Source organism: Nansenia antarctica, assembly GCF_963989245.1.
Source record: "Nansenia antarctica genome assembly, chromosome: 20".
NCBI classification, from domain to species: Eukaryota; Metazoa; Chordata; class Actinopteri; order Argentiniformes; family Microstomatidae; genus Nansenia; species Nansenia antarctica.
The window spans coordinates 4864090-4889372 of NC_137693.1; the positions used below are offsets into that span (position 1 = coordinate 4864090).

Below are 25283 nucleotides of genomic sequence, written 5' to 3' on the forward strand. Positions count from 1 at the left end.
CATGTAGGATTGCAGTGTGAAGTGGACTGACACACACACACACACACACACACACACACACACACACACACACACATTCATTCTCTCCATGACGGACGCAGACAGGAGGGCAGGACACCCTGGTGTTACACCAAAGGAGTAAGCAACATCACAGTAAAAGAGAGCTAGCATGACAACATATTACATTCTAAAAATACTGATTTAAAAACAAATAAAAGGTTAAAATCTAAAGTATACTTTGCTGTGATTCAATTCTCAGTGGTAGTTTCTTACACGCATTTCCACCGACCATGGACAATTTTAGATCACTTTGGATAATGAAAGAAAAATATTCGATTTCAATTGTGATTGTTGTCCAGTATGTAGATGAATGTATCCATCTTTTTTTTCCTTTTTTTTAATTGATTCTATCCATGACATCAACATCCTCACCCAAACATTCACAAGCACACAACATCTCAACCCAGGTCTCTGTGCCCCATCTTAATGGCACCATCCTAGTAACATTTCAGGGACCTTCTGTTCAACACCTTTCAGTAACCTTCTGTTCGACACCTTCATATACACCTCCAGTCATTACCTTCATTCATTGACCAGCTGTTTTGTACGGCTCCCCAACCCTGCTACCTACATCTCCTACCCTCCTATACGGTGAGAGGTGTTAGGCTACCCAGCATCACTTAACTGCCCTCAACAGACAGGAGAGACCTGGGTGCGCACAGGCACTCTCTTCAGCAATGATCACGTGCGCTTGTGTAAGACAAAAGCAAGAGGAGAAAAATGCACTTCTAGAAAGAACCCAGAGAGCGAGAGCATACAGGACCAACGTTGATTTAGAACAATGGAGAGACAGGGAGGAGACGAGAGAGAGGAGACGAGAGAGAGGAGACGAGGACAGGTTCTAGTTGTCTTCTCCAGGGTGTGTACAGAGGCCACAAAGTATGGTTTCCAGTGACTGTCCTGGTCAGATGGAGGTGTGTCCAAAGATTGGGAATATGACGAGGAGGTTGAGGGTGGGGGGGGCTGTGTTTGGCTGGGAGAGCGGCCGGGGGGGGGGGGTAGGCATGCATTCGTATGTTTGATCTTATTTGTCCAACCCATTGACGGAACTTTCAGGAACTAAGCCCTCTATAACAGCTCGTTTGGACTCCCGGATCTGCAACAGCAACATAACAACAAGAACACTTTTAGAACATAACATTATTACTGCTATGTTCTACATCTACATCTACTGTGTGTTTTTATCGGTAATGTTCTAATAGCGTATTCAAAGTAACCTAAATGTAACGGTCTGAAAACCCAGTGCCCCCCCCCCATCCCCCACCCCCCTCCCTTCTATCACCCACACCTAGACTCACCTGGAAATTAGGGCTGAGACCCACGATGCTTTGCATGTTAGCGCTGTAGTAACCTAGAACATACTCCCCGGCCATGAGAGGGATCTCGTCCTTATTCACAAACACCTACGGGATGTAGATGGACACACACACACACACACACACACACACACATTAATACAGCAGACACAGACTCACAGTTAAATAGCAGAGACACCTGGTACGAGCCAAACCGTACCTGTACATCCTCATCGTTCTCTGACAGCCAGTCATCTTTGACCCAGACAAAGGTGGCATAGTCGGACTGGCACTTAAAGCCCACCTGCAGAGTGACGCACAAACACACACTTGACATCACACGTGTGCTCGGTTAACCCTCTAAAACAATCTCAGTCTCTCAATCTAACCCTTCTTTTGTCTTTCTCTCTCCTACCTTCCTGTCTCCTCCTCTCTCCAATATCCTGACCCCCCCCCCCTTATCCTCCTCTTACTAACGTTGCCCCCTGTCCCGCTCTCTTAACCCCCCCCCCCCCCCCCGTTCTGTACCTTGTACAGTCCTATCCAGTCCCAGGTGGAAGAGTGGAAGTCCTCCAGGATGGTGTAGGAGAGAACTGAATCCTGGTCAGCACTCCACTGGCCTTCAGCACACAGACGCACCAGGGGACTGTCACTCTGCTTCCTCAGCTAGGGAGGAGAGGAGAGAAGAGAGGCAGGAGAGAGGAGAGAAGAGAGGAGTGGAGAGAAGAGAGGAGTGGAGAGAAGAGAGGAGTGGAGAGAGGAGAGAAGAGAGGAGTGGAGAGAAGAGAGGAGTGGAGAGAAGAGAGGAGTGGAGAGAAGAGAGGAGTGGAGAGAAGAGAGGAGAGGAGAGAAGAGAGGAGTGGAGAGAAGAGAGGAGTGGAGAGAAGAGAGGAGTGGAGAGAAGAGAGGAGTGGAGAGAAGAGAGGAGTGGAGAGAAGAGAGGAGTGGAGAGAAGAGAGGAGTGGAGAGAAGAGAGGAGTGGAGAGAAGAGAGGAGTGGAGAGAAGAGAGGAGTGGAGAGAAGAGAGGAGTGGAGAGAAGAGAGGAGTGGAGAGAAGAGAGGAGAGGAGAGAAGAGAGGAGTGGAGAGAAGAGAGGAGAGGAGAGAAGAGAGGAGAGGAGAGAAGAGAGGAGTGGAGAGAAGAGAGGAGAGGAGAGAAGAGAGGAGTGGAGAGAAGAGAGGAGTGGAGAGAAGAGAGGAGTGGAGAGAAGAGAGGAGTGGAGAGAAGAGAGGAGTGGAGAGAAGAGAGGAGTGGAGAGAAGAGAGGAGTGGAGAGAAGAGAGGAGTGGAGAGAAGAGAGGAGTGGAGAGAAGAGAGGAGAGGAGAGAAGAGAGGAGTGGAGAGAAGAGAGGAGAGGAGAGAAGAGAGGAGAGGAGAGAAGAGAGGAGTGGAGAGAAGAGAGGAGAGGAGAGAAGAGAGGAGTGGAGAGAAGAGAGGAGTGGAGAGAAGAGAGGAGTGGAGAGAAGAGAGGAGTGGAGAGAAGAGAGGAGTGGAGAGAAGAGAGGAGTGGAGAGAAGAGAGGCAGACAGAAAAAGAGAACAGGAAATTCTCCTTATTGGTCAGGTGGCCGGAAATGACATTGATGACTCAGAGAGAAGGTTGAATCGTAATCATTGTATTAGCAGATCTTGTACAGATGTTTCCAAGGCAGCATGCTCTGTTAGGTCCCAAGCACGGCTGCGACATAGGGGATGCCGAGCCTGGCTACGGCATAGGAAATGCCGAGCAAAGTACTGATGGAAGTTCATTCCTAAATGGAATTTCAGAGTCTTATCTTGAGAATTCCCACACATTTAGGGATCTGGAGACCTTTAAGCGGGGTACACACATAAGGAATTTCTAAATCTTAACAGAAATCTTATCTGAGACAGACCCCACACATGAAGAAACAAAATCTTGGATTTGAACAGCCTTGATCGTGTTGTGTGTGGTGTGCGCCAATTTCCCCATTTCAGCACCCCACAGACATAAAGATTTTCGTTACGACAGACTCCAAACTCTCTAGTCTCGTTCCCCACGCTTCTTGATTGGCGAGCAGGGTTGCCAGATGGGAATGACATTTTCCACCCTAACCACAGTCTAAAACCGCTAATTTCACCAAACAATCTGGCAACCCTATGGTTTCTGGTCGGAAGTATTGAACGCATTTCACATTTACGATTGCCGGCCACGCCCATTTTCCGAGCAGGTTGCCGGGAGAGTTGATTGCACAATTGAAGAGAAGTTACTCTTAACACACCTCACACCACAGGATTCTGTTATAGGAAAATGTTAAGATCCATCTGATAACCGGGCGTTTTCTGTTGTTTTCAGACATCCGAAAATCGCAGATCTGGCAGAATGAGATGTCAGTTATTGATCATGCACGTGTTCCCTTTTCTCCCAGGATGAAGTACTGGACCTGCTGTAAAAGGAAAACCTCTGACTTCGACACCTTTCTCTCTCAGGAGGGCTGCACCAGGTACCCACCTATGGAGGAAGAAGGACACGGTGTGCGTGTGTGTGTGTGTGTGTGTGTGTGTGAGGCTGGCTCTCACCTCCAGGTTAAAAGTTGCTATGACAGGTTTGTGGTCACTGACTCCGTAGCCCACGTCACAGCTGTAGGTGTCCTGGATCACTTTGATTGGGGACTCCTTCTGTCCATCATCAGTGGAGGTTGAAGCACTCTCCATCTCCTCCTCCTCCTCCTCCTCCTCCTCCTTTTCCTCTGGGGGTGAAGTTTTGGGCTTCACACGCCATAGGATACGGTCTGTCCATGCAGGCTTCCTCTTCTTACCGCTAACCAATCAGGGACAGGGACAGAGACAGGGATTGAAGCCGCAAGAGAGATCAGAGAGGATTTCAGAGATAACTTCCTCATTTCTGTCTCTTTCTACCTTTCTACACCTCTACTGACCCCCTCCTCTACACCTCTACTGACCCCCTCCTCTACACCTCTACTGACCCCCTCCTCTTCACCTCTACTGACCCCCTCCTCTACACCTCTACTGACCCCCTTCTCTTCATCTATTTAGTCTTCCTTCTCTCCAGCATCAACGTCTCTTCTCTCTATCATCCTCTCACATCTCTACCTACGGGCTTCATCTCTACCCCTCTACCTACGGGCTTCATCTCTACCTCTCTACCTACGGGCTTCATCTCTACCCCTCTACCTACGGGCTTCATCTCTACCTCTCTACCTACGGGCTTCATCTCTACCTCTCTGACTACGGGCTTCATCTCTACCCCTCTACCTACGGGCTTCATCTCTACCCCTCTACCTACGGGCTTCATCTCTACCCCTCTACCTACGGGCTTCATCTCTACCTCTCTACCTACGGGCTTCATCTCTACCCCTCTACCTACGGGCTTCATCTCTACCCCTCTACCTACGGGCTTCATCTCTACCCCTCTACCTACGGGCTTCCGTTTGCATGTGCAAAAAAGTGGCAAAAAGTAAAAGCTGGCGGCCTTAACCGTAATATTTCTAATAGGCATGATGAGACATAAGTGATCTGTTGCTAGGCATTTGCCACCTCATGTTATTCTTCTTTTTACTATTATTATTATATTTTTATATTATTGTTATTATTATTATTATTATAATTATTATTATTATTATATATTATTTTGCATTGTTGATTGTTGTATGCTGCATTGTTGAGGAGCTAGCTTGCCCTAAGCATTTAATTGTCTAATCTATGACTGTATTCCATGTATATGATAGATGAACTTTGATTTGATAATCCAATGGAGTTTTGAATACACAATATATGAATAATATTTAATATGCAATGCAATTAAACTGGTTGAATAATCATTGTTTTCTCAAGATTTCAAGAAAACCTCTCCGTCCTCCCTCCCTCTGTCCTCCCTCCCTCTGTCCTCCCTCCCTCTGTCCTCCCTCTGTCCTCCATCCCTCTGTCCTCCCTCCCTCTGTCCTCCCTCTCTCTGTCCTCCATCCCTCTGTCCTCCATCCCTCTGTCCTCCCTCTGTCCTCCCTCTGTCCTCCATCCCTCTGTCCTCCCTCCCTCTGTCCTCCATCCCTCTGTCCTCCCTCTGTCCTCCCTCCCTCTGTCCTCCCTCTGTCCTCCCTCTGTCCTCCCTCCCTCTGTCCTCCCTCTGTCCTCCCTCTGTCCTCCCTCTGTCCTCCCTCTGTCCTCCATCCCTCTGTCCTCCCTCTGTCCTCCATCCCTCTGTCCTCCCTCTGTCCTCCATCCCTCTGTCCTCCATCCCTCTGTCCTCCATCCCTCTGTCCTCCATCCCTCTGTCCTCCCTCTCCCTGTCCTCCCTCTCCCTGTCCTCCCTCTGTCCTCCATCCCTCTGTCCTCCCTCTGTCCTCCATCCCTCTGTCCTCCATCCCTCTGTCCTCCCTCTGTCCTCCCTCTGTCCTCCCTCTGTCCTCCCTCTGTCCTCCATCCCTCTGTCCTCCATCCCTCTGTCCTCCCTCTGTCCTCCATCCCTCTGTCCTCCATCCCTCTGTCCTCCATCCCTCTGTCCTCCCTCTCCCTGTCCTCCCTCTCCCTGTCCTCCCTCTGTCCTCCCTCTGTCCTCCCTCTGTCCTCCCTCTGTCTTCCCTCTCTCTGTCCTCCATCCCTCTGTCCTCCCTCTGTCTTCCCTCTCTCTGTCCTCCATCCCTCTGTCCTCCCTCTGTCCTCCCTCCCTCTGTCCTCCCTCTGTCCTCCATCCCTCTGTCCTCCCTCTCTCTGTCCTCCATCCCTCTGTCCTCCATCCCTCTGTCCTCCATCCCTCTGTCCTCCCTCTGTCCTCCCTCTCTCTGTCCTCCCTCCCTCTGTCCTCCCTCCCTCTGTCCTCCCTCTGTCCTCCCTCTCTCTGTCCTCCCTCCCTCTGTCCTCCCTCTGTCTTCCCTCTCTCTGTCCTCCATCCCTCTGTCCTCCCTCTGTCTTCCCTCTCTCTGTCCTCCATCCCTCTGTCCTCCCTCTGTCCTCCCTCCCTCTGTCCTCCCTCTGTCCTCCATCCCTCTGTCCTCCCTCTCTCTGTCCTCCATCCCTCTGTCCTCCATCCCTCTGTCCTCCATCCCTCTGTCCTCCCTCTGTCCTCCCTCTCTCTGTCCTCCCTCCCTCTGTCCTCCCTCCCTCTGTCCTCCCTCTGTCCTCCCTCTCTCTGTCCTCCCTCCCTCTGTCCTCCATCCCTCTGTCCTCCCTCCCTCTGTCCTCCCTCCCTCTCTCTGTCCTCCCTCTCTCTGTCCTCCATCCCTCTGTCCTCCATCCCTCTGTCCTCCCTCTCTCTGTCCTCCATCCCTCTGTCCTCCCTCTGTCCTCCCTCTCTCTGTCCTCCATCCCTCTGTCCTCCATCCCTCTGTCCTCCCTCTGTCCTCCCTCTCTCTGTCCTCCCTCTGTCCTCCCTCTCTCTGTCCTCCATCCCTCTGTCCTCCCTCCCTCTGTCCTCCATCCCTCTGTCCTCCCTTCCTCTGTCCCTCTGTCCTCCCTCTGTCCTCCCTCTCTCTGTCCTCCCTCCCTCTGTCCTCCCTCTCTCTGTCCTCCATCCCTCTGTCCTCCCTCCCTCTGTCCTCCATCCCTCTGTCCTCCCTCCCTCTGTCCTCCCTCCCTCTGTCCTCCCTCCCTCCGTCTCCCTCACAGACAGCAATCAGACTCTACTACTAATTCATGCAAATTCATGCAGATTTGTTTGAACTGTGCTTCTTTGGCTTATGCAAATGGGGTCATGTTCGTCACTATGCACATGCACACACACCTACGCACGCACACGCACACGCACACACACACACACACACACACACACACACAGAACTCTGTTCACCAGCATGCTAAAGATGATTCATGAGGAGTGACGCAGGCAGGGCTGTGGGAGACATACCGTGGAGAAAAGTGACCAGTCTGAACAGCTATTCTAGTCACAAACACAGCATTTACAAACAAGTACTAAATATGACTTTTTGCACAGTTGTGTACCTTGACAAATGCCAAAATGACCCATGGGAGCAAGAGCATGCAGTGTGCTGTTACAGGGAGAGTGGTGGGGCAGGGAGGGAGGGAGGGAGGGAGGGGGATGGCATCCCCAGCAGATGAGTGAGTGTGTGAGGTTGGTGGGAGTTAACTGAGGTCCATATCCTACCATAACATAGTAGAGGCTATTCTGCACTAACGACTTAGTAGTAAGACTAGCAGGTTGGTTTTCTGTGGACATATTTGGTATAGTCTACCTTTTCGAATACGTTTTCCATATCAGAAGTCTAAATCTATGCTAAATCAGAACTGAGCCTTAGAGTTATTTTCTGATTCATAACATAATGGCTTATGGCTTTCCTAGCGTTCTCTATGGAGACCTTATGCAGTCAATCTCCCTGTACCAACCCCCCCAGCCAGACAGACAGGTGCCAGCGTTAGGGTGGGCATATGTAGCAGAGGTGGGCTACGCTGAGCAGAGTGTGACGAGCACTCTTATCTGAGACTGTAAGACTTGTGTGAGCTCCGTAACACATATCCAAGTTGAAGTCCAAGCACTGAGCTCATGAGGTCAAAACTTATATTGTTTTCACTTTATGTTGTATCTAACTTCTTTAGAGCCGAGTCACCCTCAAACTCCATTTTGGCTTTGTTGTTGGCGACTGCATGCAGCAGAGCCACGGTACCGCAGGAGTTGAGTCGAACAGACCAAACCGGGTCCGAGACCCGCTCTGCCATTATGTGGAACCTAAAGAAGAGCCTTGGGGCTTGGCTGTTCCCTCCAGGGCATGTTCACTTCAACTGTGACCCCTCACCTCCCCCCCCCCGAGCACACAGTGCCAACAAACCAACTCACTATCCACTAGGCCACCACTACCTGTTCTTGTACCACTATGACTTCTTGTTCCCTGTTCTCACTTCTGTATGGCATATGGTAACATCATCATCATCATCATCACCTCTCAGTCAGTGCACTGCTGTGGTCAAATCTGTTCAGTTAGGTGAGTCAATGAAATCACAGTTAGATATCCCACTGTTAGACTGTCTTCATATCTTTCTCTCTCTCTCTCTCTCTCTCTCATATTCAGTCTTTCTCTTTCATGAGCCTCAGTCTATTAGGAGGTTGATGGTAAAGGAGGTGTGGAGATGAGTGGTGAAGGGAGGAGGAATTGTGTACATGGGGTTAAGGGCATGCAATACAAATCAGACACTACGAATCAGATCTTACTTAAAGCCCAACCATGTCTTCTGTGTGCTGCGAAACAGGAAGGAGGGAAAAGTGAAAGAGAGCACAGACGAGGTTTGAGACGCTGTATTTAAGTAAATGTTTACGATTTAGCAGATTCTTGTATCCAAAGAGACTTACAATTAGAGATTACAGCGAAAGTCTCCCTGGAGTAACTGAGGGCTAAGTGTCTTACTCAAGGCCACACTAGTGGCGGTGTTCCAGATGGGATTTGAACTCATGACCTTCTGATCACCAGTCCAAATCCCTATCCACTAGTCCACCACTACCCTACTCAAGTATAGTGAGTGTGTGTGGGTGTGTGTGTGTGTGTGTGTGTGTGCGTGTGCGTGTGCGTGTGCGTGTGCGTGTGTGTGTGTGTGCGTGTACGTGTGCGTGCATGCATGCATGTGTGTAGAGTATTACCTGGTATCATAGGTCTCGGAGTTACGGTCAAACTTGTAGGTGGGTTTGAACATAAGCGGCCCCTCCTCAAACTCCTGAAGAAAAGGTTCCTGCTTCCTCATCGACAGCAACTGGGACAAGACAAGGGGCGGAGTTAGTGAGTGTCTAGAGCCAGCGGTCTCAGATGGGAAGATGATTTTTGTGATTTTTGTGTTTGTTTCGATGATTTTGGTGTTTCCCTTAGTTGATCTGACCTGGTCTTTAGTTGGTCTTACCTGGTCTTAGTTGGTCTTAGTTAGTCTTACCTGGTCTTTAGTGGGTATTACCTGGTCTTAAGTGGGTCTGACCTGGTCTCTAGTGGGTCTTACCTGGTCTTTAGTGGGTCTGACCTGGTCTTTAGTGGGTCTTACCTGGTCTTACCTGGTCTTTGGTGGGTCTTACCTGGTCTTACCTGGTCTTTAGTGGGTCTGACCTGGTCTTTAGTGGGTCTGACCTGGTCTTTAGTGGGTCTTACCTGGTCTTTGGGCCACAGCAGATTGAAGCGTCCGCTGTTGATGGATGAACGGAGGAAGTGCATACCGTGGTCCGCTATACGGAAGTTCAGATCACCAAACCAGAAGACCACTCTGGGGGAGAGAGGTAGGTTAATGTGTGTGTGTGTGTGTGTGTGTGTATGTTGTGGCAACCACTGGCTTCGACCGGGGGAATTTCTACACACCCAACCTAGAGAAAGACACAGATGCAGTATGGGCTTTAGCCCTAGCGGGTGTATTTAATAAGGAATAGTTAACACAGGCGATTTTAAGTCAAACTTAGATTCTTGTCCAATTAAGGTTCTTCTCGATCGAAGTTAGATGGGGTTAGAAGGATAGCAAGGGACAGCCCATGCGGCAGCATGCCATGTCTGGGTGGTGTGTGAGGAGGCAGCGTGTCTGTCTGGGTGGTGTGTGAGGAGGCAGCGTGTCTGTCTGGGTGGTGTGTGAGGGGGCAGCATGCCATGTCTGGGTGGTGTGTGAGGAGGCAGCGTGTCTGTCTGGGTGGTGTGTGAGGAGGCAGCGTGCCCTGCCTGGGTGGTGTGTGAGGAGGCAGCGTGTCTGTCTGGGTGGTGTGTGAGGAGGCAGCATGCCATGTCTGGGTGGTGTGTGAGGAGGCAGCGTGTCTGTCTGGGTGGTGTGTGAGGAGGCAGCGAGTCTGTCTGGGTGGTGTGTGAGGAGGCAGCATGTCTGTCTGGGTGGTGTGTGAGGAGGCAGCATGTCTGTCTGGGTGGTGTGTGAGGAGGCAGCGTGTCTGTCTGGGTGGTGTGTGAGGAGGCAGCGTGTCTGCCTGGGTGGTGTGTGAGGAGGCAGCGTGTCTGGGTGGGTGGTGTGTGAGGAGGCAGCGTGTCTGCCTGGGTGGTGTGTGAGGAGGCAGCGTGTCTGTCTGGGTGGTGTGTGAGGAGGCAGCGTGTCTGCCTGGGTGGTGTGTGAGGAGGCAGCGTGTCTGGGTGGTGTGTGAGGAGGCAGCACGCCCTGCCTGGGTAGCGCTATCCGTGGTGCTGCTGGCACTGATCCCCGGTCGATAGGCAGGGTTGCCACAATGTGTGTATATGTGTGTGTGTGTGTGTGTGTGTGTGTGTGTGTGCTGACTGACTTGTGGTCCAGGACATGCGGGGTGTTGTACATGTGGAAGTCCTGCGTGTCCAGGATGTGCTCGAACTCGTCGATGCGCTGCAGGGCGTACTGCATATGGGCCGCTAGGTGGCAGTTCAGGAAACACACCATGTGACCATAGAGGGAGAAGCGCACGGACACGCCTCCTTTATTCCCCTAAGAAATGAGGGGATGGAGAGAAAGAGAGAGAGAGAGGAAGGGAGAGAGGTAGATAGGGATGGAAACAATATAAGTCTAAAAAACGTATGTACCTCCTTAAACCAGTCTGCTCCAGCCTCTCAGCGAGATAGCAAATACAAACAGCCACTGGACATAACTCCCATTCAAACTACACATCTAAGACATAAACACACATCATTATTATTATTTTATTTTTTTGGGGGGGGGGGTTTACTTTGGATTTTTCAAAAGCATTTATAAAAATAAAAAGGTACATATACTCTCTATAGAAAAGACTTCATGACATGATACTAAACAACGAAAAAAGCACGTTATTGAGTTATATTGTGGACTCATAGGGCTCCAATTTGCACAAGCCAAAAAGTCTGCTATCTTAAACGTGACATTTGTAATAGATGCAATGAGGCATAATCCAATGTGAGTTTTGAATACTGCAACTAGCGTTTCCATGCTGTATATGTGATGCATTTCAGACTGTTCACTAAAACTCTGGTTGAATAAATCACTGTTCTCTCAAAAACAAAAGAAGGAAATAAAATCATGCTCTGAGTTGTTAGTAGTTGGTATTTGTTGCTCAGTTCAGCACTATTTGCACCAGCAGACTGGAGTCCCTAATGTGCATTTAGCCAGTTTTTTTAGCATGAGCATGTCTGTCCTACCCAGTAGCCAAAGATGCCGGTGCGGGTATAGGTGGTCTGGAGGTCTCTGATGAAGGGAACATGCACTTGCTTGGCAAACACCAGGAGCAACAAGCCCTGCATCCTCACAGACGAGACCTACAGAGAGAGAGAGAGAGAGAGAGAGAGAGGAGACAAAGAGAGAGAGGGGAGGGAGAGGGGGACAGAGAGAGAGAGAGAGAAAGAATGAAAGAAAGAGAATGCAGTGGAGGAGGATTAAAGGGAATGGTGTGTAAGGGTGAGGGCGACGGTAGCGGCAGTTAAAGTGGGTGAGGGGATCAGAGTCTGGGTTACATAAATGCTTTAGAGGGACAAAGCGTCCTCACAGGACCTTAATGAGGACCACTCCAACCTCCTATTGTTTACTGAGGCCTGACTAGTGCAACACACACACACACACACACACACACACACATACACACACATACACACACCCTCTTGCCTCACAAATTATTTCTCTCTCCCGTCTACCCCCCCCCTATCTCCCCCTCCCTCTCTACTCCACTGTTGGCTCCTCTCTCTCTACCCCCCAGTCTCTCCCCTCCCTCTCTACCCCCCCCTCGTCTCTCCCCTCTCTCTCTACCCCCCCGTCTCTCCCCTCTCTCTCTACCCCCCCGTCTCTCCCTTCCCTCTCTACCTCCTAGTCTCTTCCCTCCCTCTCTACCCCCCCGTCTCTCCCCTCCCTCTCTACCCCCTGTTTCCCTCTACCTTCATCCTCTCCTCCTCGCTCTCCCCCTCTCTCCTACCTTGATGTAGCCCCGGGGTGCCAGGGTGTCCATGAGCAGGAGGCTCCAGGAGTCCTCCACTATCAGGTCAGAGATGAACCTCAGAGGAGTGGCTTTGACCTCCTGCAGACTGGGTACACACACACACACACACACACACACACACATACACACACATATTAGAAACTAATACACTGTGTACACACACTCAACATCTAAAAAGTTTAGGTTCTCAGGTCCATGTCTGTTACCCAATCACGTAGAGGTCTGTGGGGGGCTGGCTGTCCAGCTTCAGCAGGGAAGTGACATCACGAGGAGGCTCTGCTGACGCTACGTTCCATGTGACCATATGCAGCCTATCAGAGACAGGCAGGAAGGAAGGAAGGTGGAGAGAAGGAAGAGAGAGAAATACATTAAATACACAATCACTAGGCCTCAAACTGAAGTTGTTTGATAACGACACATATAGCTCTGTACAAATGTCACCAAGTGTGGGATCCAGGCTAGATACTCAGACACAAACCACTGAGGGAACATCTTCTATAGGGCCTATTTCAGCATGACAAGGGAAAAGGGCAGAATAAACCGCAATACAAAGAGATGCACAACAGTAAGAGATACATAGCAAGATTCCTATTATTTCCCTCAGTTTCACTTCACAGCAGGTCTAAAGACACACTCTCATTTCACTTTCTACAGTCACCTCCATTCTCACTCCTGACCGCTCTACGGCACAGAAGGGCTGAAGAGACGAGGAAGTGAAAACGCACAACGCACGAGAGAGGAGAGTGCTTTATAACCAAACCGAACCAAACCATAACCAAGAAGAGTGTGTGTGTCTGTGTGTGTGTGTGTGTTTGTGTGTGTGTGTGTCAACCTGAACGTGTCTCTGGGACTGACGCGTCCGCAGATCTGGAAGGCCTCGTCGAGGGTGCGGGACACTTCCTCGTTGGCCTCGTCGTCGGAGCTCAGGTCCTCCACACACGTGAGCAGCTGGGACAGGCGCTGGCGCAAGAGCAGCTTGCCCTTTGACCCCAGGGACCCCGTGCTGGACGTGCTGTCCGAACGCACACGAGGACCTTCCCCCGACAACACATCCATCGCCATCTCCACCGCTTCATCCATCATTAACTATGACACTGGTCTGAAGGACTGTTTTTAGGATGTCTCTCTCTCTTCCTCCCTCTCTCTCTCTCTCTCTCTCTCTCTCTCTCTCTCTCTTCCCCTACCCCCCTCTCTCTCTCTCTCTCAGATGAATGATGCCCAACAGGGCAGATTGTGTGTATAATAGCACAGTGTTCTGGGATCTTTCATCAGATATAAAAAAAACGTTAGTTAGACACAATCTGTATCAGTTAGTCCCCACCGTTGCAATTCAGAGGTATCCAATAACAGCAAACTAGTAGTGTATTTGTTGTAAGTCGCTTTGGATAAAGGCTCTCTGCTAAATGCCAAAAATGCCAATAAATGTAAATGTAGTGAGTCTTCAGCTTGGACCAGGGTCCCACTGGCAGCGATATTCTCCTTATCCCATGTCCCCCTTAGGATATTCAGGAGGAGCACACGTGGTTCCTTGGTAAGGAGTTTGTGGTTCTTTTGTGATTCCTTGTGATTCTTCGCTCCTTTTTGATTCGGATGCTGGAGGTCCCGCCCTGGCAGCACACAGGCGACCAAAAGTCTCAATCGGAGACGAAGATGGTAATCTTCTGGAACAAAAAATGATTCAATCTGACAGATTTTGTCAGTTTGTATTTCAAACAGATCCTCCCTCGGATCCAAATTGGCCCACACCCAAAAAAAATATACAAAGTCCAGAGTGTGGCTTCTGTGTGAGTTCTGTCCTCCATGTGAGTCCCGTAAGGGGGACCTGGGTGGCTGGGCGGTGACAGAGTGAGAGGGACGGAGTGGTGGAACAGACTTTTGGGGACGTGGACGAGAGAGAGCGAGATTAGGACTATAATCTGTAGCAGGGGAGAACCTTGTGTGTGGGAGTGTGTGTGTGTGTGTGTGTGTGTGTGTGTGTGTGTGTGTGTGTGTGTGTGTGGGTGCGTGTGTGGGTGCGTGCGTGCGTGTTTTGAGGAATACACAGATCGTGGCTGTGGAGGAGGGAATTGATCCCCCATCACTAAGGGTATTGTTACAGAACTTGGGCAACCCTAAGAGGCTTACTTCCAACATTCTCCTCCTTAAATCCTCTGAAGAACCCAGAGACTCCACCATTACAACCCAGGGGAAAGCGGGAGGGAGAGAGAGTTCACAATAGCATTAGGGTTTCCTTTGGACAGAATCCACATCTCTCCTGATTAGGGTTGGGTATCGTTTGGGTTTTATCCGGTACCGGTTACTAACCGATACTTTAAAAACGGTACCGGTACCAAAACGGTACTTAATTCGGTACTTTTGATTTTAAAAAATGACATATATATATATATATAATAATAATAACACGGTCGACAACATTAAACAGCTTTTCACTTTTTTATTGCTGAGGCACAATATATATTGTTAAATAGTCATTTTGACTTTTGTTTTGTTTTGACATAATTGTCTAATGGCACAGATTTATAAACATAAAGTAAACAAATATTGTTTTCACGTCACTTTACCTGAAACAGGGAGATTCCACAGTGGAAAAGGAATGCAGTCCCTTGACCACAAACCTGGTAACAGCCCTGTGAATTTCCTCCACCTTGTCATTGGTCAAAGTTCCCTTATTTGCCTAGGTGAATGGGGTCTCTGATGCTGTAGCTGGAGAGCCAACAATATAAACATAGGTTAAATGATGTTACTGTAGCTAAATATTTGCTGCTGCCTGTCTTGGATAGGACCCTCTTGAATGCTGTACCACATAACGACACCTGGGGTCGCTTGGGTGCGGATCAGACGGTCTGCCTGACCTCCACACACCCCTCACCCTACTCCCAGTCCCCCAGTCCAGCTAACACCATCCATCTGGGCCTACCTACCTGCATGTTTAATCTCTCAATCCCCCGTCCCTTTCCTGGTTAAATAAAACAAAACAAGAAATCATAGAGGGCGAATGTCCACTGTCCCCCTCTTTAAATAAATAAACGGAAACATTATTACTAACCTGAGGAAACGCTGTCATCATCATCCTCAATGGGAATGGCGATCTCCGCCTCCCCCTCTCCGGAGGTGCTTGCTGCTGCTGAGGTGCTTGCCGCCGAAGGGCGGGTGAACTTGCGCAAGCTGTCAAACACGGAGCACCCTTCTACCCTTAAATGTATCGCGTGCGTTGTCAGGTGTTTCATCAAGTTCGATGTGTTGCCTGTTTTACACGCGAATGATTTAAAACATTTTGAGCACTTCGCGTTGTTTTCATCGAGTCGGGTGAAATGCAGCCACACTTTAGAACGCTTCATTGCGGTCTTCGGCATTCTCGGTGACCTCGTAGCTAGGCTAGCTAGCGAAATTAGATAAAATGATTATGATTATTATGATAATAATAATAATATCAATACAATAATACAATAATACAATCACTAACTATATTACTACACTTACTATAAACTCACTCTTCTTCTTCTCAACACAACTGCTCACCTCACTACCACGACACGCACTGATTGGAAATTGGAAACAGGCGATGTCACTCACGTCACGACTCAAGTCACGTGTGGTTGACTGTTGCATGACACCGGACACCAGGGGAAAAAATAATAATAGAAAAGTACCGAAATGAGGAACCGAAATCTCCTTTGCGATTCGGTACGGGTACATACCGAATGTAAAGTAACCGGTACCTACCGGTACCGATTTTCGGTACCCAACCCTACTCCTGATATGGGAGAAAGGTTAGATATTTAAAGCTGGCTGGCATGGGGAAATTCCTCAGGTGGTGTAAAGTCTCACCAATGTTTATTTATTTATTTATTTTTATAATAAGCCAATGGATTTGATCTGTCATAATCCATTTTTATTTTAGGCCCATTATTCAACAGCTATTTTTTTTTTCTTCGTTTTTCTTGTGAAACAACTTCATTATGCTACCACCCATCACAGAGAGCTTTAGAAAGGAGTGAACTCTTGGTATCATAACTTCCACTAACAACAGTGATGCTATTATGCCTTAGACATAATAATAAGGCCAGGAGTTTTTCCACTACGACTATGTGACTTGACAGGAAAATCTCTGTGCCCTGAAGATAGAGACACATAGATTGCAAAGTGCATCCCTGGTATAGTTGCCGAGTTTGGACACAGGAACACAGGGTATAGACAGAAAGCAGCAATTAGGGGAATATGTCAAATTAACATAACAAAACAACAACAGGCATCCTAGCTGTGGTTACGTCATCACTGCTCCTCCAACCATGAAATAGAAACTAACTCATCATCAACTCAGTCTGGAGTTCCCAACTGCGAGACCAATCAGAAGCTTCTGAAGTATTTCCTTATGACACACCGAGTGGACATAATACCTACTGTATGTTTGTATTCAGGAATCAATCTTTAAGCCTTGAAATCAGCCGTAGTCCTATACGTGAGAAATGCAGATCCATAACAGCATGCTCCACTGTGCAGAGACAAGTGAACACATAATGGTATATGGACTGCACTTATATAGTGCCTTATTCCAAAGCGCTTTACTATGGTCTCTCATTCATCCATTCACACACCAATGGTTGAGCAATTTGCGATTCAGTGTCTTGCCCAAGGACACCTCGACATGTGGACAGGAGGAGCCGGGGATTGAACCACCGACCGTGCGATCATTAGACACCGGCTCTACCTCCTGAGCCACAGCCACCCTGGACAGTGTGCTAGGAACCAAACCACAGCCAACCCTTTGGAGCTGATTTTCACAACATCCTGTGATGGTGAGTGATCAAGAAGTTAAGTGTGACAAGAACTGTCAAACCAAATAACATACAGGTTGATATGACACAAAGATGTTAATGCTTCGTATACTGCTTCAAACTGATAGATCAACACTACAAGAGCCGATTTAAAACTCGGCTCTTGGTTCATACCACACAGCTGGACCCGGACTGTGGACTTACTCTCCTGCCAGGTATACATACAAGTAAAGAAATCCTTGAACAGAGACAGTTGTCACAGTCCTTTTATTTTCTTACAGGAGGCATCATGTGGTCTTACTACTGAGCAGCACATAACCTCACAATCCCCTGTGGAATGCTGTTATGCCAGTCTGTTTGTCCTTTCTTAGCTACAGTAACTAAAGTTACCTATTGCCAAGAGACATGGGACCTACAAATCAACACAGTCTGATCATGTGGTCCGCATGTCGGCAACCAATCAAAATGTTCAGACTTTTCTTTTGAACTACGTTTCAAGGTTGTTGAGAATCACAACACAAACACGCTAGTCAAGCCAAAATACTGCAACGAAATGGATTCGGTGAGTAATCCCCACTGCTACCTAGTTAACTAGAACACTACTTTACATTGTTAGCAGGCTCACAAAACAAGCTGTGTTAGTTGACTAGCGATGTGTCGTTGATTTTCAACAACGCGGAAATGTATTCACATTTTTCGAAAGAAAAGTCAGATCATTACATCAGATCCCGACATGCGGACCAAAGCTTTAGAATGTGTCACAAATGGGCAACAAATGGAGAACAAACGCCAAAGGAAATGTAATATCCCTTGCCATTCATACATCTACTATTTACACATTACTACAACACTGTACATAGTAAATAATATAAATATTTGAAATGTCTTTATTCTTTTGAAATGTCATGTGTGTTTACAGTTCATTTTGTACTGTTTATTTCACTAGCTTTGGCAATGTATGCATATGTAAAGCTCCAATGAATTTAATCTAATGTCGTTTAATTTAATTGAGAGAGAGAGAGAGAGAGAGAGAGAGAGAGAATGTCTCTTTTAAAATTAAAGCAAGTTAATCTCCCTGTCCCATTAGCCCCTCCCACTACTGCATGTGTGTAATACTGTCACATGCACACTCTTAGGGCACATTCCTTTAACCCAGTGTTTCTCAACCCTCTCCTCGGGGCGCCCCAGCCCCATTTGATCTGTTCCACCACCAGCTCACCTGATTCAACTAATCAAGTACAAAGCAATTATGGTTTGTACTTGATTAGTTGAATCAGGTGTGCTGGTGGTGGAACAGATCAAATATGTGGAGCGGCTGGGGCGCCCCGAGGAGAGGGTTGAGAAACACTCTCAGAGAGGGTGGGTTAGAGGGGGGGCAAATGAGGCAACTTATTACTGGGCCTGGTGGGACCTCTGGATGGGGAGATGTAGAGAGTATTGTTCCAGAACACTGTTATGACTCAGCCTCTGTGGATTGCCCTTTCAGTCTGATCGCCCCTGGTTCAATGTTCACTAATGTGCATTTTACCTCTAGAAGCTACTTAAGGCATTTGGCTACCACAAATACACAATACAAAGATATCTCTCTCTCTCTCTCTCTCTCTCTCTCTCTCTCTCTCTCTCATTGTAGTCGACACAGTGCATAAAGAAGAAGAGAAGGGATCAGAAGGAGAATAGGTCATTGATAATAAAAGAAAAAGTGGTTTACCTGCAGTTCTCCTTCCCTGCTCTTCCACCTCTGGACCTAGTCCCCACACTCATCCTCTCACCTGTAAACACAGAGAGAGAGAGAGAGAGAGAGAGAGAGAGAGAGAGAGAGAGAGAGAGAGAGAGAGAGAGAGAGAGGAGAGAGAGAGAAAGAGAGAGAGAAAGAAAGAGAGAGAGAGAGAGAGCGAAAGAGAGAGAGAGAGAGAGAGAGCGAGAGCGAAAGAGCGAGAGAGAGAGAGAGAGCGAGAGAGAGAGAGAGCGAGAGAGAGCAAGAGAGAGAGAGACCATTAACAAACCATAAATACACACATAATATGTGTAATATTATTACAGTAGCACCAACTTTAACACACCAGACAGACAAAAGAACAGACCGCAACACACAAACACACATACAAACACACATACATACAAACAGAGTTCACAAACCATACCCATCTAAACACACAATCGTAACAATCTCAACACACCTTAAACCCATAGCAGATTACACAAGCACACCACACATACCAGTGACACATGAACGCCATCTCTGAAATTGCTCCATAATCAAACCTAATCCTGCTTAACAGCTGGGTTTTACCTTGATGAGAGACACTGAATGAAAAAGAATGAAGGTTAATTGTGAAGGTTAATGTATACTCGTATGACATTTACACTTTATACCAGGACAGGCTTCATCGGATTTCAGGTTAATCTTATGTGAGTGGCACAGGGTAGACTATAGTAATAATAATAATAATAATAATAATAATAATAACTTTTAGTTGTATAGCACTTTTCACGCAAACGTTGCAGCTCAAAGTGCTTTAATCTTGTTTTGTTTTGTTTTTTCTTGTTTTTGTTTTGTTTTGTTTTGTTTTTTTCTTGTTTTTGTTTTGTCTTTTGTTGTTATAACTATTTCTCTCTGCACATGTTCGAAATAAATGCTTTCATTCATTCATTCAATCTTTATATAATCATAATGTAATTATTTAGTAATTAAAAGGCAATTAAAAAGATGGGTTTTTAGTCTTGACTTGAAAGCATTTGCTGCGGTTGCATCCCTAATGTAAACTGGCAGTGCATTCCACAATGTGGGTGCATAATTGGTGTCTTATACAGTAAGTATTTATTTAAGAAATAACTAGTTTGTTTGACTACATGGACAGAAGTCTGCAGTCTCTTAATCCTGATGAAGGGCTTTGAGGTGGTCCTGTATGATAGGATGAGTTTCTCAGTGGACATTTGCCTCGACTTTGCATAGTGATGATCTATTAAGGAAGATTACACACTGAGGCCACAAAGGGGGACCCTGTAATAGTCCATGTCTGGGTTTGAGTCACAAACTCGGTATCCGCTTGTTAAGTCGTGACGTGTTTCCGGGTCCAACGTTGGCTGAGGCGCTGTCTTCGAAATGCCGAAATAATAATAATAATTAATTATATTTATATAGCGCTTTTCCGAGGCTCAAATGCCCTGACAATATGGAGAAAACGGGAAAGTGCTGCGTCCCTTCTTGTATGAATAGATCCGAGTCTAAAAAACGATTAAACTGTCATTCTACCGCTGTAGTTCACAGGTACTCTGGTGGAGGGAATTTCTGGTTTGGACTCGGAAATGGCTAAACGTCACTTTTGACGTCAGACTTAACAAGCGGATTAGTCAAACTAACTTCCCACCAGTCTCTCTGTAGAAAACTCTCTGTCCCTCCCTTGTCTCTCACACAGACACACACACACACACACCTGTTGTGTCAGAAGACGGTTGTCGCAGCTGTGTGTGTGTCTGTGTGTGTGTGTGTGTGGGGGGGGGGGGGGGGGAACAGAATTCATCATGAAGGAAAACTCTTCTCAGTATAAGACTCAGTATAAGACAGAAGCAGTTTATAACCGCTGCTATAGGCAACGACATACTAATCTTTACTGTTTTTTCTTCTTTTCGTGTCCACAAGAGAGTCAGTTACAAGGCTTGGCTAGATGTGGTTCAACCACAGCTGAACACATTGCTGCCGTCCCTTCTCATTGAACTCTGCCATGTCCTCCAATGCTGTTGCAGGGCTGCTCCAGCAGGGGGCATAATCAGGAGGTGCTGCATGGTCTGTGGTTCAGTGCCACAGTCACACACAACACAACGTCTTTACTTTACGTCTTTACTGTTAAAGTAAGGCTGCAGGTTCTGCAAACTAAGTAAAACCTCTTACTCTGGTATCCTCCAAGTCACAAGCCTTTTTGTATTATGCACCCTAATGTACATCAAGTGGTGTCAGTGGCACATATCACTATTGGCTGCCATGCAGACAAAGGCCTTGACATGACGCATTGTCAAACTAATTGCTAGTGAAGTTAGACAGGCATCACCATCCACAGTTACAATTCCCATGTTAGGGCAAGTTTCTTCAGTAAGAAGAAAATAAGACATTTTCATATGTGCCCAATACACCTGACATTGTTGTTGTTGATGAAAGCCAAGGACCAGTGACCATATCAAGAGTTGGCTGCTCATTCAATCTTTACATGGAGGAAACCTTTTCTACAAAACTGTTAAAATACCAGTGCCTAGTGCACTACCACTACTAACAGAACATGGCAGGCCTCCCAAAGAAAAAAAGAATAAGCAGCTTGCAAGATATTGTTTGGTGTCAGCTGTTGTGGGAAGCTTAGCTCTATGGCGAAATTGAGGTTACCTGTATCCCTGACTATTTGTATGACCTTTATTATAATTTGGGTTCTTTGATGGTGAAAGCTTTACTGTGAAATCTGACGTCTGTGTTCTTGTCCGTGTGTGTGTGTGTGTGTGTGTGTGTGTGTGTGTGTGTGTGTGTGTGTGTGTGTGTGTGTGTGTGTGTGTGTGTGTGTGTGTGTGTGTGTGTGTGTGTGTGGTTGTGTGAGTGGACTGACAATAATCAAAGCATCTGACCCAGGTTCAAATCACTAATTGACTCTAGGTAGTTTTGGCCCCTTGAGTCTGTCATGTCTGGGAGATTACCAAAAGTTGCGTATCCTTGTTTACTATGTGTTTTAGAGTCCACTTGCTACAAACAAATGACTGTAAATCTATCTAATCTATCTATCCATTGTCAAAAAGGTTTGGCTACATGGTTAAATGAGATCCTTCACTGTCTTCTCAAAAGAGCAGCAGTAGAGAGCGCATCAACCACCGCTGTCATAATCACGCACGCGCACTTAAAACATGTTTACAAGCTTCAGCAACAATTCTAAAAAATAATGCAAACATTCATACACATGACTACGACTGTCATTGGAAGTTCTCTTCCTCCACCCATGACTTTCTGCTTACCTGTCTGTCCGAGGGCAGCGTGTTGGATGTGATGAGAGAGTGTCCTGTTATCCTGTGCGCGCAGATGATGAGTCTGTCTCCAGTGAATGCGCCTGTGTGTGTGTGCGCGCGCCCCACGCTGTATTTACAACACTCACGCACGGCGTTGCCAGATCTCTCAACTTCCGGCTCTGACCCGCCCTTAAAGTGCCCGTTCGCTTGTGTTATTATGAGCGTCAGGCTATTGTTTACAAAAAACGCATTATCCCCATCATGAATGGACACGACTGTTTGCAGCTATTTGTTGTATATAACCGTGACGCGCATTAGCTGTTACCTCAATGCTTTCTTTGTATGTTTGCTAATACTTTCTTTACAGTACAGTACAGGCCAAAAGTTTGGACACACCTTCTCATTCAATGTGTTTCCTTTATTTTCATGACTATTTATATTGTAGATTCTCACTGAAGGCATCAAAACTATGAATGAACACATGTGGAATGATGTACTTAACAAAAAAGTGTGAAATAACTCTAAATATGTCTTATAATATTTTAGATTCCTCAAAGTAGCCACCCTTTGCTTTTTTGTTGTTAATAAAATAAAAAAATGTTGTTAATAAAATATATAATAATAATATTATATATATAATAACATATTATTATTAACACATATTATATTTAATATTATTATAATATATTTTATTAACAACAAAAAAGCAAAGGGTGGCTACTTTGAGGAATATTCTCTGATATGTTTATTTTATTTAATCAATTCGAATTTACTTATTGTGCAATATGAGTGCTTTCATTCTTTCACTGGCATTTATTCTGTGCTCATAGCTCTGAGGGCACCACCTGTCCCAACCCAGTGGTACTGGTACACATGCTGTGGTTGAATATGTGGTTTTGGAGTCAATCCTTCGGCCGCACCAGTCGCCACACTTAACCCCCAGCGTCATCACCACGTTCATTTCACTTTTCCCTCTCCTCACTCTGCCCTCTGAAGGCCCCCCCTTAACAGGGTTTACTGTAATCTCCCTGCTGTCTAAAACCTGATTACTCTCTCTGGTCCGAGAAAGGGTGGTGGGTGGGGGTTAGGAGCCCTACCCCCCCCCCCCCCCACCCCACCCCACCCCACCCTTTCTGAATGAATGAATGAATGAATGGTCTTTATTGTCATTGATATAGTACAGGTACCATACAACGACATTTGGGAGGGGGGGCTCCCCTGGTGCTAGGAAAAAAAAGAATACTAAAAACAAGAAGGGAAAAGAGCTGGTTTACATAAATAAAGGCTACACTATCCACTATACTATACTATACAAATAAAACACTGTACTGTACTCTATGCTATGCTATAAATATCCTAACATTTCCTATCTCTGAACCTTATGTACCCGAGGGTTGTCCTATTGCACATAGTATTATTGCATTCATTTAAAGTGTCACAGTATGCAGGTTTGAAATGTTCACAGTTGTGTTTCAGTATTGCACTTGATTACAATCTAGTAGCTGCCATCAAATTGTCTAGATTTCTAGGACCAGAGAAGAGAATGACCCCCTATTCTTCTCTCATCCATCCATCCATCCTTGTCCCCCCTGAGCCTGGCTGATTGGGAGCAGGGGATTTGAGCTCGGAGAGAGGGGGAGAGTTGGGTAACAATGCTGGGCAGGGCAGGCAGGGGGAGAGACCCATGGGGAGGGAGAGCGCAGTGGAGGAGGGCTTGGGAGGGGAGAGCAGGGAGGGAGTAGGCCTACTCTGGTAGTTTAGAATACACCGTGTCATCATGTGATGTTTTGCTGTAAAAGTCCTGTTGCTGTAACAGAAGGGGGAGTGATCTTGAAGGAGAAAGAAGGTTTGTGGCAAGGGGGGGGGGGGGGGTTACCAAGGCGATTTGGAGAAACCCTAAATCAGGAGATTGAATGAACAAGACAAACATTTACTTTCCTCATTTTTATTCATTTATTGAATATTTTTCACGTCTCCAATGTAGTGTTATTGGACGATAAGATGACAAAAAGGCACAAATTCACAGTAAAAGAAACAAAAAACATGTGACAAGTCAGGAAGTGAGAGAGAGAAAACATAAAGGTGAAAGAATCTAGTTTGGGGGTTTTTCTGAAATCATTGGTTCCCTATTCTGATTACAAATCGAGGAATCTAACAACGAGATATATCTATGAGATTGTCTCTTTGATCCACAATCTCTCACTAGTTTGTAAAGGTAGCTTTCTGACTCTTAACATTTACCATTTCCACCGATTTTATTTCATAACATCCACCCCTTCAATCTCGTATTGAACCCATAATAAGCAGAGGTGTAGAATCACCCTACCGTTCACCGTCAAGGGGAAAAGACACAAAACAATCCCAAGATCAGCCTCTAGGGGCAACCTCATCAACTGTGAAATGACAAGAGGACCAGACTTCAGTGAGAGATTGTTGTGGTTCAGAGACCGACGATGGAGGTTACGACAACATTCAGAACAAAAATATATTTATACACCGTCCTGCCAATGAGAGGTGTTCCCGGGAGGAGAGACGGAGAGAGGAGACAGAGGAGCTACAGAGTTGGGGTCATATTATGTTTATTTCTCCTTCTTGTTTCTCAGTCCAGAAGATCATCCCAAATGATCTAAAAGTCCACACACTAAAGCCAGCTCCTGTTCCATCTACTCTGTGTCTGACTCTAGACTGACCAAGGACACACATGGCCTCCGAATACCACATGTCCAAACGAATAAAACGTGATCTGATAGACACTGTGACAGCTATGGCTCTAAAATAGCCAGTTAATGCCAACTCCACCAGGTAGTATCAACACATCAATTCACTACAAACCTTCTCACGGTTGCTTCTTCACAGCCAGGAGGCCCATCACAACTTAATACCACAACCCTCTTAGCCCGGTATTCCTACGGTACCTCGCCAGAACAGAAACAGGCTGAATGTGGACTCTTAAGTTCAGGGGGTTGGGGGGGGTTTCAAGTTCAGGGTTTCGAGGAGGGGGGTGTGCTGTAGGTTTGGCAGGACAGTCTGACCTATATATATATTATGTGTTCATCTACATAAAATGTATATACTATATACAATATCAGTACATACAGTACATCCACACATCTCTGTGAGTCATTTAGGAGCCCATGTCCTCAAACAGAGAGCAATTCCAGATGGAGGGAGGGAGTTAAGGACGCGGGCGGGGGGGGTTGGGCTTCCAGAGAAATGTGGAGTATTGTTCAAGGTTTTGTACAGTTAAGAATAGGGAAGAGGAGGAAGAGGAGGAGAGGGGGATGAAACGGAGGGTGATAGACAGGAGAGACAGGGCAGAGAGTCACAGACATGTGTAAGACATGTAAGACAGTTCCTTACTGCTT

At 46.8% G+C, this 25283-nt stretch overlaps 1 protein-coding gene across 1 annotated transcript; it reads right to left on the reverse strand.

The window, feature by feature from the left end:
• Positions 1 to 1084: 1084 nt before the first annotated feature.
• Positions 1085 to 13222, reverse strand: inpp5kb (inositol polyphosphate-5-phosphatase Kb; the record flags this gene model as incomplete). Its single annotated transcript, XM_080549763.1, has 13 exons — positions 1085 to 1156; positions 1359 to 1463; positions 1576 to 1659; positions 1884 to 2021; positions 3892 to 4132; positions 8489 to 8515; positions 8912 to 9021; positions 9405 to 9516; positions 10520 to 10695; positions 11379 to 11495; positions 12143 to 12251; positions 12373 to 12477; positions 12999 to 13222. 13 exons carry the CDS (start codon positions 13220 to 13222, stop codon positions 1085 to 1087), a joined length of 1620 nt encoding a protein of 539 aa, XP_080405889.1.
• Between the last annotated feature and the right edge of the window lie 12061 nt (positions 13223 to 25283).